This window comes from Aulostomus chinensis, chromosome 12 (assembly GCF_037954235.1).
Source record: "Aulostomus chinensis isolate RoL2024-O1b breed Wild chromosome 12, RoL_Achi_v1.0, whole genome shotgun sequence".
NCBI classification, from domain to species: domain Eukaryota; kingdom Metazoa; phylum Chordata; class Actinopteri; order Syngnathiformes; family Aulostomidae; genus Aulostomus; species Aulostomus chinensis.
This window is the reverse complement of record NC_141331.1, coordinates 14,578,268-14,594,166: the sequence shown is the minus strand read 5'-3', so window position 1 is coordinate 14,594,166 and position 15,899 is coordinate 14,578,268. Positions and strand designations below refer to the sequence as shown.

At 43.2% G+C, this 15,899-nt stretch overlaps 2 protein-coding genes across 3 annotated transcripts; one reads left to right on the top strand and one right to left on the bottom strand.

The window, feature by feature from the left end:
• Positions 1-13: 13 nt before the first annotated feature.
• On the bottom strand, positions 14-10,594 carry spryd7b (SPRY domain containing 7b). Its single transcript, XM_086220342.1, has 5 exons — positions 10,225-10,594; positions 5,990-6,106; positions 5,517-5,683; positions 3,894-3,996; positions 14-1,083 (listed from the first exon to the last, which is right to left on the bottom strand). The coding sequence occupies exons 1-5, from the start codon at positions 10,349-10,351 to the stop codon at positions 986-988; spliced, it is 612 nt and encodes a 203-aa protein (XP_086076468.1). The 5' UTR covers positions 10,352-10,594; the 3' UTR covers positions 14-985.
• A 312-nt stretch (positions 10,595-10,906) lies between these two features.
• trim13 (tripartite motif containing 13) lies at positions 10,907-15,688 on the top strand. 2 transcript variants are annotated; one of them, XM_086220337.1, is made up of 2 exons: positions 10,907-11,176; positions 11,746-15,688. In XM_086220337.1, the coding sequence occupies exons 1-2, from the start codon at positions 11,144-11,146 to the stop codon at positions 12,928-12,930; spliced, it is 1,218 nt and encodes a 405-aa protein (XP_086076463.1). In that variant the 5' UTR covers positions 10,907-11,143; the 3' UTR covers positions 12,931-15,688. The 2 variants fall into 2 exon arrangements, with proteins under 2 accessions (XP_086076463.1, XP_086076464.1); XM_086220338.1 differs by lacking the exon at positions 10,907-11,176 and adding an exon at positions 11,184-11,663 and having other exon boundaries at positions 11,746-15,684.
• Positions 15,689-15,899: the final 211 nt, after the last annotated feature.

Sequence of the window (15,899 nt, the reverse complement as noted above, 5' to 3'; positions counted from 1 at the left end):
AACATGATGCCTCAAGACATAAAACTTTAATCGTTATATTTGGATTTGCTTGTACAATATCATAATTAGTGCAAACAAAGACGAGCATTTCATATATTTTACTGTCACACTTCAGCAGCTGATATGCAATGCCAATAAAACACAATCGATTGACATTATTAACAATATGACATCTCTAATCTGGGACAACCAGCACCAGCTCTGATATTCATGATACTAGTCAGAATAAATACACAAGAAAATATTCAAGACGATAGAACCGGTGGGGAAAATCAAGGTCTGTTTAGTAGAGGTGTAAATCCACTTATATTAGATTTAAGAAATAAAGCACTTTTTTCTTAAGTGTTTCCTGGCGTCATCACTCTAATGAAACTTGAACCTGCTGCCCCCCCTGGAATGTGCTGGTTGACTAAATTTAAATTGTTTCTGGATTAATTTGAAACAACAACATGTCTGGATCTTTGAATCAAATAAATATAAGATGTTTATGAGTCAGTGTGGTGTCAAAATGAAGAAATGTCTGTAAACATGGCTTCTGATCCTGAAAAAAAGTGTTTCTTACCGTTACATCCGCTGTCTGGCACTGACACAGACACTGAGAATGTAAGCAGCTACTGAAAGTGTTCCGGTTAATACATGGCGATGGCCACTGATACAGAAGAAGATCTGACAATTTTCCATGGACGCAGACTCGAACAACCCTTTATAGCTGCCCCCACCCCCCCAAAAAATATAAATCGCCATTCCTTCAATGATACTCCGTCGGTACACAGCAGCAGTTCAGAGACAGAGCAATCAGGGCAACACAAAACAAGACATGTTCAAGCCACGCATTCACTTTTGTGCACGCGCACACACACACACACACACACACACACACACACGACATTATCCAATCACGGTGAAACTGTAGTGTCACAGAGGTTGCGATGATAGATAGGCGGGGACGACAACGTAAAGTAGGGGCTGAGGCTGAAGTGCTTGTTTAGAAGATTTGTTGTTCAAAGAGGATCTTCTCAAATCCTTGTGGGGGGGTGTGATAGAAGTCACTAAACTGGCAGTCTAAGATGGCGCTGTCATCCACTAGAGCAACAAACACAGGAAACACAAGGCACGACAGGTCATCCCTCAGCATTCAAGAAACATATATTCACATTTCCAGCATTATTTTATTAGTTGAGCATGACAAACACTGTAAAGAGATACACTTTAAACTGCCGTAAGTGGGAGTGACTTAGACATATTAGTTTGATCCCATGGATACAAGGCAAAAAAAAAAAAAAAAGTCAGAGCCCCTTCTCTCCTCTGTGTGAGCATTAGGTTATTTGAAACCCAGAGACTTCCTGAATGCTAGCTAGCTTAGCGCAATGAATTGGAATGAACGGTAAGTGTTAGCATACCTTAGTCAACAGTCATCAAAGCCACTTTCCTCTTTCATGGTCTTTGCTTGCAGTGGAGTAGCTAGTGTTGTACATAATATTGGTTATTCGTTTATTCTGCTAGGCACCATCATGTCACACAGAACGTCTAAAGCTCAGTGTGCCATCAGTAAATGAGCCAAACCTTTCTTGACAATTTAACAGCTGCTGCTGCTAATCTTGGCCAACTTTGTAAAAAGGGGACGTGGATGATTATTTCTGGACAAAGAAAGATCTGGGACTTATCGGTTTAAACCAGAATACAAAGGAAAATCTGCCAGTTTTTGGAAGTTAAGTGGGCAAGATGGAAGTATGCTAACAGTTCCTATTCACTGCCACTCATTCTGCTAAGCTAACTACCGGTAGTTGTCAGCTGGTCTCTGGGTTTCAGCTACCTGACGCACACACAGAGCAGAGAAGAGTATCTATCCTTCTGTCCGGCTTTGGGGGGAGGGGGAAAATAAGTGTATTTCTCAAAAGCCTAGCGTGTGCCAAATGAATTTCTCCACTGAAAAGCGAGAGGAGCCTATACCATAAACACAGGCTGATAACTCAGCACAAACCACCACTCCAGCTTTGGCAGTAAACTGGCAGTTTGTGTCACTCTGGGGTCGGACGCTTAATGAGATGTTTGACAACTATATTTGTTTCAGGAGTTGATGGCTAATAGGATATTTAGATCCATTTTTACTTCAGAGGACCTTTGGTAAGACACATGTCCACATAATAAAAAGAGTTTAGGCCTAATTATAAATCCAAGTTGAGTTTGCTATTGTGAACGAACGCAGGAACCCAGAGGGTTTCTAGCTGGTTTATTGTTGCTCAAAGTGTTTGTTGATTACTGAGCATACGGCTGAATGAAGACAATGTGGATCATAAGAGACGAGGCACTTGAGTTTATAAACTGACATTTCTGTACAGTGTTGCTGATGTTAAGCGTCTGCTGCCATTAGCTTCCAGCTAAATATACATGGCTGGCTCTTACTGCGCACTAGAGTCACATCCATCTGTGGCTGCTCCAATATTAAAAAAAAAAAAATTGAGGGGGGTGAAGTATCCCCTTTAAACAAACCAGCTCTCAGCTAGAGAGACAGCCCTAACCACCCCACCCCACCCCCCCAATAGGTAACATACACCAAATACCACCCCCACAAAATAGAAACTAGAGTTGGGAACTGGTCAGATTTTACAGTTCCCAAAGCCATTATCAGTTCCACTCATCGGTCAGATGCCTTTGTGACTCCCTGACAGATTCCTCATTACTTTGCTATGTGGACAAATTTGGTGGTAAGATGGACTGAATGACAAGAAAAATGACCACAATTTGTTGATGCTCTTGATCCAATTGTTGATCCTGGTGCCTGAAGACGATTCCGGCACTTGGCAGGATAATATTTTTCTGGACAAATTTTTCATCAAGTGTATTCAGTCCGTGTGAACCGTCTAAGAGAAGAATGTTTCTACATATGGAAATCATCTTAATTGGAAAATCTCTGACCAAGAAGACACATTGTTGATATTGTGGTCATATATAACATATCTTGATGAAATTAGCTGTGGCCATGTATTTTAATTAGGGTGCTAAATATTAAGATGGTGCTGCAGATGGGATCCTATTTTGGAAGTTGGGAAGAAAATTCAGGAATGGATCTTAACATTGAGGTTTGCACTCTAGGGGTACCGTCTGGTTTAAATGTGTCACGTTCAAACCTGACCATTATCACTAAACTGACCACTTGTACCTCAAAAAGAGGCTTTCGAAGACAACTTTTAAGAATTCTTAGAAATCCGCAGATATCTTCTTGTGATCACAAAGCATTTTTAGTGACACAAAACGTATTTATAGTTGCAGTTTCGATCACAAATAGTTGACATTAGTTCTTATGGAAAACAGAGGGGAGAGCCCATTTCCTGCGGGGAGTGTGTGCGCATGTAAAAATAGTAATGACCCCGACATCTGTGCATGCTTGTGTTGTCCTTTCAGTGGGAATTCTATTAATGCACATCAACAATTCAGTGAGAGAAAATGCATTGGAACGTTAATCACATGGATGTTACAGCTCAGTTTTCGGGCCAATGTATTCGATTTGAAAGCACAGAATTAATCAAAGACGGCGAGGTTTTTTTTCATATGCGCTGTTTTCGAGAGAGCCGAAATGCCTCCTTCTGAATATTAAATCCTTCACTGATTTTACCGACTAGCTTATTCAGCGAGTGAAATCTTCTGCTGGAACTCCTGAACGTTTAGAACCTGCCCCAGGCTCGAATCAGTTTGTGTCAAAAGTGTACCAATACAGCCCTCTAGTGGACGAACAACGTCAATGACGTCACTTGAGGGAAAACAATTTAGCAGCTGATTACGTTCAGCCAAAACAAAGCTTTAAAAATTGACGAGAGAGTCGGTGGGAAAAAAAAGAAAAAGAACGATGCTCGGAGCTTTCGCAAACAAGTCAGCGCACCAACGGATCAACGTACCATAAACAACAGGGAATACGGTGCCTCGGATCCCTGAGGCAGGACAGTGCATGTTCTTTCCATTCAGATACAAATTCAGCTCCACGTGGTCGTATGTGACACCCTGTCAAAGATGCAGAACAGGACATAAATCATGAGTGCAGTCACACAGTTGAACTGGCTTTAATTATGTCAAACGTGCAGCAAAGCTATTTACTGGTATTCATTTTAGCTTGGAGACTGCCCTACTTCAACAAGTCAAAAACAAACCAAAAAAAAAAAAGTAAAGAAAAACGGAAAAAGCAGTTCAGGCAAATTTGTGTAAGAATCAACCCTGTTGGCTCCACGTTTGTTAAAATGTAATTCTAAGAATTTCCATTCAAGCAGATGTGGAGTCATAACAAGAAACAAAAACTCACATAAGGTGTTTAGGCCTTTCAAACCTTTTTTTTTTTTTTTTCAAAAAATAAAGTGAGATATTTCTGCTCTAGATTATTCATCTCTCCCACGTGGGTTGTAAAAATATTTGTCGTTTATTTCTTCACAGTTCAACCGCACGACGAGATCAATTCACTTCACATGTTGAAAGACTTGGGGTTCCTGTGTGTGACTGTTGGAAATCAAATATTTCAAATGACACAAGCTTTATTTTTACAATGATGTCAGACAGCCGTTGAGCGTGCACGTGGCACACAAACAGCACGGAAAATTACCCAGTTTGAAGTCACATTTCGCGGCGCCTGTGCGAGTCGGTGTAATCACGGAGGGAACTGCGTCGATATTTTTGAATTTTCTTGCTAAGTGCTGCTTTTTCCTGTTTATCAGATGGCCGTTCGTTGTAAGTCGCTTGCCATTTAACAGACGGAACTTGTTTGGATTGGGATAGTTGTTTGGAATAATCACCTGCTCAGAAGAAAATAGTCAATGGATTAACAGATTAATTATGAAAAGTGTTGATTAGCGGGAGGTCACATTCCTCCTGAAAAAACCATGAGACGGCTCTATCAGTGAACGCAACCTGAGTGCAGGAAAAAATAAAACTCATCCGTTAATTTGGCACAAATTAACATCAAAAATCGGACTCTAGTCGTGCTGCTTTAATAACTTCATTCTTTCTTGTAAGCTGGTGCATATAATTAACCTGAAAGTACCGGAATCAGCTTTATCGGCCAAATACACACACACACACACACACACACACACACACACACACTAAACATTGCATTCTCCAATTAAGGTGCACAAATATATCGGCGCATTTCAAAAGTATTATTTACAGACGCATGTATTTACTGGGAGAGGTAACACGTTCATGTAGCGGCGCACAGCTGGAAGTTACAGGCCTAAATATACAGTTATCAACAGAGCACATCAACAAAACTGAGTTTGGTTTCGTACATCAACTCAACACTACTCAGCTTTATAGTTTTTAGTGATGTAAGCGACTGTGTGTTGCAGTGCCGGACCAAAACAGTTGACATTGGTGGTGTAGCTGAGGCGGGGATGTCGACAAACAGGAAATACTATCTCAAACAACAACTCATTAGAGCTCTGCATTTGTATGTCAAGATGCACACTTAGAGAGAAATGTGCTTTTTTTGCTTCCCGGAAAACTGGTTGGAAAAAAAAAAAGGTTGCACATACCACAATGTCTCCCTCCTGGGGAAGGCTGTTAGCAGGAAGGCGATTCTTCTCCTCGTTGTTGTGGTTGACGGACCCATCATGTCTCAGGACAAGGCTGTTGGAGTCTCTGCCCAAAGGCACTTGATTAAGATTCACCTTCTGTGTGGCCACGCCCACCCCCCACACACCTGGACGCAGAGGCCAACCATGAATACCTGACGTTTCAAAGCGTATACACTCACATGCATTCTGATTTGTGACACGGAGCAGCTTCAACAGTACAACTGGGAGAGATTCACATGCACAGCACATGTGCTGTTATGGAAGAGAACAAATCTGTTGTGCTCGTCAAAGACGGTGCTTGTAAGGGAACAGAATTACAGCAGCGAGCACGCAGTCACAAGATGGTTACCAAGCTAATCACTCTCACACACACACACACACACACACACACACACACACACACACACACACACACACACACAAAGACTTACCAGTGGACTGGATCTTGAACTCAAAATAACTTTTGTTCTGGTGCAGAGGAGCGTTGGCCAGGCAGGCTCCAGTGCCACATATCCTCCGCCCATTCTTCACTATAACAACGTCTGTGCCTGCAACACAGGGAGAACACATTTAGTGATACTAACAAAATCAATACAAAACTGTTGGGGAAAAAAAAAAAACAGTTCAAAAAAAGTGCAGGCCTTTCTGTCAACAAACTTCAAAGACAGCCAAGGCGTCAGGTAAGACAGTTCACACCACCAACAGTTTCCTCTTGGAGACAGAAGGTACTCTCGACAGGAAGAGCTCTGGCAGACCCGACGCCACAACACAACCGCAGCGCAGTGTGTGTGACATCACAAGACAACAGCTTCAAGCAGCATAGGACTGGTGTTACACTCCAAAACGATCATTAACGCATGGTATTGACACGTTGTACTTCTGTTTTCACTTTCTGGGCTCCTGGTTCCACATGTGTGCACTGGATCAGGGTAGACGGTGAGCAGCTGTCGGGCTCAACGCTGTCCAAGAGTGTGGACAGAAGTTCTGGAGGTGCAGGTTTGAAAGGATGGGTGGCAGCAACAACAACAACAAAAAAGAAAAAGAGGCTCGTGGGAAGCATTAACTTTCTGTAACGCCTCAATAAAAAAACTGTCTTTCTTAGGATGTGAAAGAAGGTCTTTTATTTTGAAGTTGTTTCACAGCTCTTCTATTCATTTAGGATAGCAGCTTTCACAGAACTAAAATTCAGAAAGTTCTTCACAAAAACAAAACGAAGGCATTAAAATACAACAATAAAAGCTAATAATAAAATCCTGAAATGAAACAGATGGGAAGCCAACGTGACAAGCTTAAAACTGGACTCCATTAAAAACCCTGCTCAGTATTTTGCACCAGTTGCAGAGAGTATTCGGATTCATCTTAACAAGCAACTTTTTTAAGCCTATAAAATGTGAATGAAACACTCCGTTTTTTTGTTGCTTGATGAAAGAAGATGTGGACGAACCCGTTCACGTTGAACCGACCGCTGGAAGTCTTTGTAATTTTCGACTGTTGTTTGGAAATGAAGCTGTAACTCACATTACTGCTGCCCGTTTATTCCGTGAGCTGTCATGTAGGTTCAGCGCTACCACACAGTTTCCCCACTGATCCGCTGATGGAGGTAAACACAACATCGAAACCTGTTGTACAACGTGAAGCCTTTGGTATAAAAACACTCAGATTTATCAGATAATCAGTTCATCTACGTGTTCAGTTCCTAACAGGGTAACTGTTAAGGGGTCAAAGCCCTCGGGGCCCGGGTGACGCACATGAGACAGCGAGGTTCGCGGTGCCAGTGGGGATTGTAAGCGTAAAGATTTTTATTAGTTTACCGTCGTTCAAAGTGCTAAGTTAACTCGCCATATTCTATTCATGCTTCCGTGCGCATCAGTCTCAAAGTCCTGTTTGTTTTCTTAAAGCTCATGTTTTGTTCCTTCAATAACTGGGCAGCAATTTGAACTGCATTTTGACATGTTTGAAGGGTGCTGGATCAATAAAGACTGACTGACTGATACGCAACCCAAACCGTAGAAGTCACACAGGTCAAACTATCAGCATTACAGACGGCTGCAAGAATCCCAGAAGCAAAAATACGAAACATGGCCACCAGGTTGCAGAACTATCAGGCATTTGAGCCCGTAGCTTCCACGTAGGCTATTGCACAGCTCAAAACGTCTCATCCACATCTTCACTGGTGACATAGGCCACGCCCATTTGTGCAAATACGAATTTTTACACAAAATTGTGAGACTATGTTTTTTCCCCCAAACTCCTCCTTGACTGAACCTTCCACTGACTTCATTAGCACAGAGGATCTAGGGACACTCGCGATAAAGACACATAAAAAAAAAACCGCATCAAATTATACAGTAATTTCCTGTGTGATGCAGTCTGAACAGGAAGTAGCCAAAAATCTTGGTAAAAATATGTGCTATTATTACCAAACGTTGGTTGCCTATTCTCTATGCCCCACTGAGCCTTTTAGCAGTGTTTCATATCAGTTGGCTGTTCGGTATGTGCCAAAACCAGAACCTTCAATACTAGGCTCATACACACTACCGGTAAAACGTTTGGACACACCTTCTCATTCAAAGTTATTCTTTATTTTGACTACTGTCTACATTGTAGAGACATACTGAAGACATCAAATATATGAAGCAAGATATATGGAATTATGTAGCAAAGAAAAAATTGTTGAGTAACTGACAATATGTTTTATGTTTTAGATTCCTCCAAGTAGCAAACCCTTGGCCTTCTCTCCATGAGCCTCATGATGTCCTCCCCTGAAATGGTTTTCACGTCACTCCTCCGCTGCTGAGGATGAGTTCACCCGAGTCCCCAGCCTCAGAAATCCCAAGTTAACAGCACCTCAGATTAGAGCCCAGATCAATGGCACACAGAGTTCTAGTAGCAGACACATCTCTACATCAACTGTTCAGAGGAGACGGCGCCAATCAGGCCTTGATGGTCAAACAGCTGCTAAGAAACCACCACTAAGAAAAAGCAACAAGCAGACGAGATTTGTTTGAGCCAAGAAACACAAGGAGTGGACATCAGACCAGTGGAAGTCTGTGCTCTGGTCTGATGAGTCCAAATTTGAGATCTTTGGTTCCACCTGCCTTGTCTTTGAGCGACGCAGAAAAGGTGAACGCATGGTCTCTACATGCATGGTTCCCACCGTGGAGCATGGAGGAGGAGGTGTGATGGTGTGGGCAGGGCTTTGCTGGTGACAGCGTTGGGGATTTATTCAAAATTGAAGGCACCCTGAACCAGCATGGCTACCACAGCATAGCGCATTTAGATGGACCTTCATTTGTTTTTCAACAGGACAACGACCCCAAACACACCTCCAGGCTGTGAGAGGGCTATTTGACCAGGAAGAGGAGTGATGGAGTGCTGCGCCAGATGACCTGGCCTCCACAGTCACCTGACCTGAACCCAATTCAGATGGTTTGAGATGAGATGCACCTCAGAGCGAAGGCAAAAGGGCCAACAAGTGCTCAGCAACTCTGGGAACTCCTTCAAGACTGTTGGAAAACCATTTCAGGTGGACCTCATGAAGGTCATGGAGAGAACGAAAGAGTGAGCAAAGCAGTGATCAAAGCAAAGGGTGGCTCTGTTGAAGAATCTAAAATATAAAACATGTTTTGAGTTATTTCACACGTTGTTGTTAACTGCATAATTCCATTGAGAATCTATAATCTAAATGGTCATGAAAATAAAGAAAAACCATTAAATGAGAGGGTGTGTCCAAACTTTTGACTGTGTGTGTGTGTGTGTGTGTGTGTGTGTGTGTGTGTGTAAAAATTCAAATCACAGAATCACAACTGATCTCTGAATGTTACAGACCACAATCTTGATCAGGAATGCCAAGAGCTTGGATGCTGGTCGTACCTGCTTGCAAGTCTAGTTACTATTCAAGAGATTCAAGTATTTCTACATCTTCTCAAACAAGTCTGGAATGGGAAGTCCAATTTAAGGAAGTCAAAAATAGTAAAGAGTCGAACCTATTGCTGCACTATCAGCAGAGGGCAATTGGTTATATACACACATCTGGTGATGTATGGACATGTGGGATGTACTTTTGCGTACAGTAGTCAAGCAGGTGAGGGACCAAGTCAGTAATCAGCTGACCCTATTAACACGCGAATGTCCACTGCGGCGTTTCCGAATTTCCTCTGCCGCAGTAAAGTACACAAATTAGTTGATTAAAATGGATGGAGTAGGACGCTACAGCTCAATAATAATGCGATACGATTCCATGCAGGTTAAAGACTGGATGGATTCTAGAATCAAGAACAAGGGTTTCAGGGTTCTAGGGATGGATACGTGATTGACTTAATGACTCCTGTCCCTTTCTGGGGTGTCCTAGCCGCGTGCGCGTACGCACGGAAGCACCATCATTTGATTCAAACGTGTCCCGTTCGTGTTAATAGCGTTACATTTACCATCATATATTTACCGCGATGATAGCAATTTTAGGAAGTGGGCTAAGAGAGAAAATGCTAAAAGACACAACTGATATCGCCACAATCCGGCTGGGGAAAAAAACTGTTAAAATGACAGGTTTAAAAACTGTGAGCTACTAGCAGCTAGCTAATGCTCACGACAGAAGTGACACTGATACACAACTCAGCGGCTGTGCGCATAAAAATCAGACGTGAGCGACAAAGACGAGCTTATTTACCCATGTGGTGAGTGTCTAACTGAACAGTTGGCATTTCTTTAAGAGGGATATGCCCAGATCCGCCATCTCCGCAGCAGTTTAGACAACACGTAAACATCGCAGCCATTCTTGCCTCACAACTAAACATCCGGAAACACGCTCCTCTCTTTAGGATTCAATTCCCCGAAGTAGCGACACCCAGCGGCGGAGGTCGGAACTACCTCAGCCCCTAATACTCCACTGTATCCAATCACAGTGGTTAAGATAGGCAGTTGCTCCTGATGGCATGGAAACAAGGGAAGAAAATCAAGGTCAAAATTTCCACACGTGACTTGGTAACTATTGGATATCAATGTTACATAACCACAAGTGAAGAGAAAGTGAGTCTTGGGGGAAAATAGCAGATGTTTTTTGCACATTTCCCATACATAATAGCACAGCATCCTGCGATTGATTTCAGCCGTATGTCTGCTCCCTCAACGGTCGCTATTCAGGGCTGAAGTTTCTTCTTATCGGTCGATACAGCTGACAGCCTTCAGTTGCACCTTTACGCTTATTGTCATGATGATAAAAACTCTGACAGGCGTCAGAAATGGGACATAATAAGGAACTGTAGCGCCAAACTGGGCTGAAAGCTAGTTGACAGTTTTTCCACGCTGTAATGTTTTGCATAGCAACAGCCCCTCCCCCATCCCACAGTTAGGGATTGTCAACAATTTATTCAGACAGGACAAAAACGAAAACAGTTCACAGTTTAAAACGAACCATTCAAAACATCTCCAGCAAGCCTTGGTTTTCACGTCGAGAGCACGACGTGTGACATTTGAACGCACATGTGTTCAAACAGAGACGAAATCCCCGCGTTTTCAATTTTCGTTCCGCCAACCAAACGGTTAACTGTGTACCCGGAAAGGGCGAAGTCTGCACAGCAACAAGCGCCATGATTGCGTTGCACTGTGCGTCTCAGCAGCTGGTGAGTGATTCTTTTGGTCCTGTTAGTTGCATGTTACTATGCGCTTGCAAAAACGTGCCAGAGCCCCTTTCAGATAGCCTGCCAACAGGAGCGACACGACTGCGGCGAGCTGCGTTTGTCCATCAGTCGTCGTTTTGAATACACGGTGGTCATTTAGGGATCGAGCCAGCGAACCAACAACTTCCTGCTGTTTAGTAAATAGCCTACAAACATCGATTTAGCGCCTCTGAACATTTTTCTTCTTCTTTGATTCGACTTGGATTTATCTGTAAGTTGCTGCTGGCTCCAGAAAAAGGGAAGCAGGATGTTTTTTACAAGGGGAGACCTTAACAGAGCGATGATGGTTGTCAGTCAGTTGCGCTCTGCTGATGGGAAGAATTCTCCACACGCAGCTGCAACATGACGGAGAAGCTGTATCCTTTGATGATACCACACTTTCCTGTGTATTTTTTCTTTACCTCGAGGGGCAGCATCCCTCTGCGTGTTGGTGCGTATTATCCAGGCTGTTATTAAATGGTGATCAGTGTTGCCTCCAATGTCTTAATCACACGCTGATGTTTGTGTTCCAGGACGGCATGGAGCAGCTGGAGGAGGAACTGACATGCCCGGTCTGCTGCAGCCTCTTCGAGGACCCTCGGGTCTTGCTTTGCTCTCACAGCTTCTGCAAGAAATGCTTGGAGGGGCTCTTGGAGGGGAACCGGGGTCCAGCTTTTAGAACACCTTTGAAGTGCCCTACATGCCGCAAAGAGTCTCCTCACAACGGCCCAAACAGCCTGCAGATCAACTACTCCCTACGAGGAATCGTAGAGAAGTACAATAAAATACGCGTTTTGCCTAAACTGTCTGTCTGCCAACAACACTCCGGCCAGCCGCTTAACATATTTTGCGCCACGGACTTGAAACTAATTTGCGGGTTTTGCGCAACTACCAACAGCCACAAAGGGCATAAATTCTGCTCCTTGGAGGAGGCTTATGAACAAGAGCAAGTTGCGCTTCAAGAGCTGCTCCGCGGGATGGAGGGCTGGCAGAGCGCAGACGTCCTATCCTGCCTGGAGACACTCCAAGCCAGTAAAAAACGAGCGCTTCAATCGGTGAACACGGACGCGGAGAAGGTAACAGAGTACTTCGACAAACTCATCAGTGCGCTGGAGAACAAGAAGAGCGAGACCCTGTGCGATTTTGAAACGCTGAGGCTGGTGGTGATGCAAACATACGACCCGGAGATCAGCAGGCTGAGCGGGGCGGTGGAGGAGCAGAGGCGGGCGCTCAGCATCGCCGAGTCCTTCAGGAGCGTCTCCGACCCGCTGTGCTTCCTGCAGCAGATGCAGGAGTTCCGGCAGAAGCTGCGGGTGCTGAAGGAGACCCCGCTGCCCACTTTGAAGGACCTGGACGTCGCTCCTCTTGTGCGCAATTTCGATTTTAAAAAGTGGGACTCGCTGACGCTGCGAGACGTCGACAAGATCTCCGTGTCCCAGGAGAGCATCCCGCGCTGCGTGAGATCGCGCAGATGGATCGGCGTCGTCGTGTGTGTGTTGCTGTCAACGGTGGTCCTGCTGCTGCAGCAGCCCCTTTGCACCCCCACGCACATCCAGGCTCTCTTCACCTCTGCTTCCTCTCAGCTCAGCCTGGCCGGCGTGTACCTGTGGGACGACATGATTGACGTGTACACACAGTTGATGGGTGCAGGTCAGGAGTGTGTGGGGAACTTCATTGACTTCACTGTCAACATGATTGGCAGTGGTAAGTCGTCTTAATGCTGCCGGTGGCATCGACGTCACACACTACACGGTGTCCTGGCCCTTGAGACGCACAACACTAGTGCACATGAACATACACACGAAGCTGATTTAATGTTCACCATCTTGTATCTCCTCTCACTCCGAATCAAAGGTTGCAGCCTAATTTTATTTCAAAGATCAACGATCATTTATATTATTCCAACAAATGTGCAGTCTTCTTCCTTTTTTTTAAAAAGTCGCTATGACGAATTTCTTGTCCACAATGATCTTGCTAAATAAAAAAACATGTCCAGACTTTCATGTTTGTATTCATTTAGCGCGTCAGGCAAAAAGAGGTGTAGAGCCGATATGACCTAAATAAAAGTGAAGCACCCAAGAAAAGACGGTGCAATCCCCGCTCCGCTCCACGCAGGGCAGCACGGTGATGCTGCAACCTCTTCAAGGTTACACAAGTTACATAACGGGGCCTGCGAGAGGCTGCAGACACAGACCAACGTTACCCTATGATGGGCTGCTGCTGCTGTCTCGCTCGCTCTCTCTCTCTCTCTCACACACACACACACACACACACACACACACACTAACCATCAGGTAAAACGGGTCGCATTTATTTCAATCCCATGCAAAACGTAACTGAGGAGTTTCAAGTGAGTCATTGCTTGCTGTAAAATCACACATCTGCTGGCTGTAAAATTAGAGGAACAGCGAGGGCATGTTTCCTGAGTTGGAAGGTTATTTTTTTAACCCTCAGAAAAACGCAACGATGCAGGCAAATTGAAGATATTAAAATGTTTTAAATGAACTTATAGATCGCTGGCTTGCGGCCAACTGTCTGTTAACTAGGTCAAAGCAAAGGGACCAACAGCGAATTCTATATTGATCAAATTTCCCTTTTATTTATTTGTTCTTGTAAGTGGAAATGTATTTAGGGAAGAAGGTAAGAAAAAATGTCTTAAAAAAAAGAAAAGAGGCAACCCTTAGGATCAGACCACAAAGTGAATCCGTGATGTCAGCACTGACCGTAGCACGCATGTACATACAGTTTATATATATAGCCCTTGTGTTGCTAGGCAAACATAGAATGAAAATAAAAGTACTATTCTGCGTTAATATTTTAGTTGTCGCGTCAAGCAAATTGAAATATAGTCTGAAACCGTTTGGCCAGAGCCAAAAAAAAAGAGAGAAAACTTTTTTTTTTTTTAAAAAGTGGTTAACCGTGGAAAGTTTGACTATCGGGAGAATTCATTACAAATAATCCTTTTTACTTCATTAATTGAGACGATAAAATATGCAGAGAAGTCAGACCAGTGTTCAGAGTGCAGTGGGTTATCACATTTACACACACACGTCCACGAGTGTGACCGCAACCCTACACCCAAGCTTGATTATTCCTATTAATGCATAGAATTTCTTTTATATTTCACTGTGTCGTGTTATTTTTTAAAGTTTTTTTTTTATTTTTGTGGATACAGATGAAACAGTTAAAAGGCGCGCACACACACACACCTGCCGATGAGAGGCCACCGCGGATTATTCTACAAAGGGGCAGATCATTTTAATCTGCATGACAGATATTAAAGCAGGTGTACGTTCATAAAAGAAACAAAAGCCAAATTGTCTGAAATAAAAATAAAAATAAATGCAGAATTCCAGGCCTCATATTTAACTTTACACATGTTGAGGTGTGTGTGTGTGTGTGTGTGTGTGTGTGTGTTTGTACTGGACTTTCTGTGCATTATCCAAAATAAACCTAATTTAAATTGCGGTACTTATTGTGTTAAAAGAAATATTTTATTAATCAAGTATGAATTAACCTGTGTTTGATGCCGTAAATTCCCCAACACACACACCTCTAATTTTTAAGTGCACAGAGTTCTTTCATTATATGCATGTAATAGTTACGCAATTAGTTCTTTAAAATACTAAAAAAAAAAAAGAAAGCCCGAAAAAAACCAATTGAACCTTAATTCTCTCTTACAAAGAGTAAAATATTAGTGCTTTGGAAAAAAGAGTCATAACGGGATCCGCACGAATCAGTTTTCTTCCTCCCAGTATTTTGTCCTAAATATCTTTGGTGCCAAACGAACTAATTCGTCTTAATTTATATTTGTAGGTTAAAAAAAAATGTAAAGGCCCATGAGGCCAAATAGAAGACTGCAGCTTTTGTTCATAATGTAACGAGGCCTGATGATAACGGACATCAAGAAAAATCCACGGTTTTAATTCCTAAATTGTGTCTCAGGTTGCCGTCGAAAAAAATAAAACCAAACCAAACGGGTTAATTTAGTTGAAGGACGGGGCCACCTGATAGCGTCGACGTGGGGTTTGGAAGCGTTTTGTCTTACGGTGTTTGTTTACATTGAGCCTCGTGTAAAAATGTTGGAGAGGCAGAGATTAAACAGCGGGTGCCACTTAATCCCAAAGCCCAGTCAAATAAAAAGGAATTTAAATTTTCATGTCTATTTTTGTTGGACAAAAGTCATCGGATGTGGCTCCCGTCACGGGGACGACGACTGCACGGTCACCGGTACTGAAGGTTTCGAACATCTGACGCCAGACTTGAAATTTAGTAAAGCGACGTTTATTCTGTTGGAAGTCGTCGTTCATTCGCAGGTGCAGGCAGAACGAGACGCGATCAGATCACGTCTGGGTCCTAACTGACACACAGCGGAGGGCAATTAATCCCGTCTGAAAGTTGATCAGAAGGCCCCTATAAATTCAACGTTTTAAAAAAAGAAAAGAAAAAGAATGGGTTAAAGACTAATCTTGTGCTAATCTGTCGTCATGGCTCCTGCTGGACAGGCTGGATATCCCGGGAGCTGCAGTAGCGAGGCCACGCAGGCCTGCATGTAGAGGCTCGTTTATGTCCACGTCTGGACTACGTCAAACTCAATGTTGTTTTTTTTTATTGTCATAAAGAGCAATATTTTCCTATTAATCAGATAAAATTGTGATGTATTTGATGGATGATGTTAAAAAGCAAG

Bases quoted from the DNA above. Each gene is read 5' to 3' on its own strand.
- spryd7b (XM_086220342.1), bottom strand. From the start codon at position 10,351: ATGTTTAGTTGTGAGGCAAGAATGGCTGCGATGTTTACGTGTTGTCTA. The intron at 6,107-10,224 runs GTAAATAAGCTC...CCTGTGTTGCAG, and splicing joins GTTAGACACTCACCACATGG to GCACAGACGTTGTTATAGTG. The intron at 3,997-5,516 runs GTATGTGCAACC...CATCTTTGACAG, and splicing joins CCCAGGAGGGAGACATTGTG to GGTGTCACATACGACCACGT.
- trim13 (XM_086220337.1), top strand. From the start codon at position 11,144: ATGATTGCGTTGCACTGTGCGTCTCAGCAGCTG. The intron at 11,177-11,745 runs GTGAGTGATTCT...TTTGTGTTCCAG, and splicing joins ACTGTGCGTCTCAGCAGCTG to GACGGCATGGAGCAGCTGGA.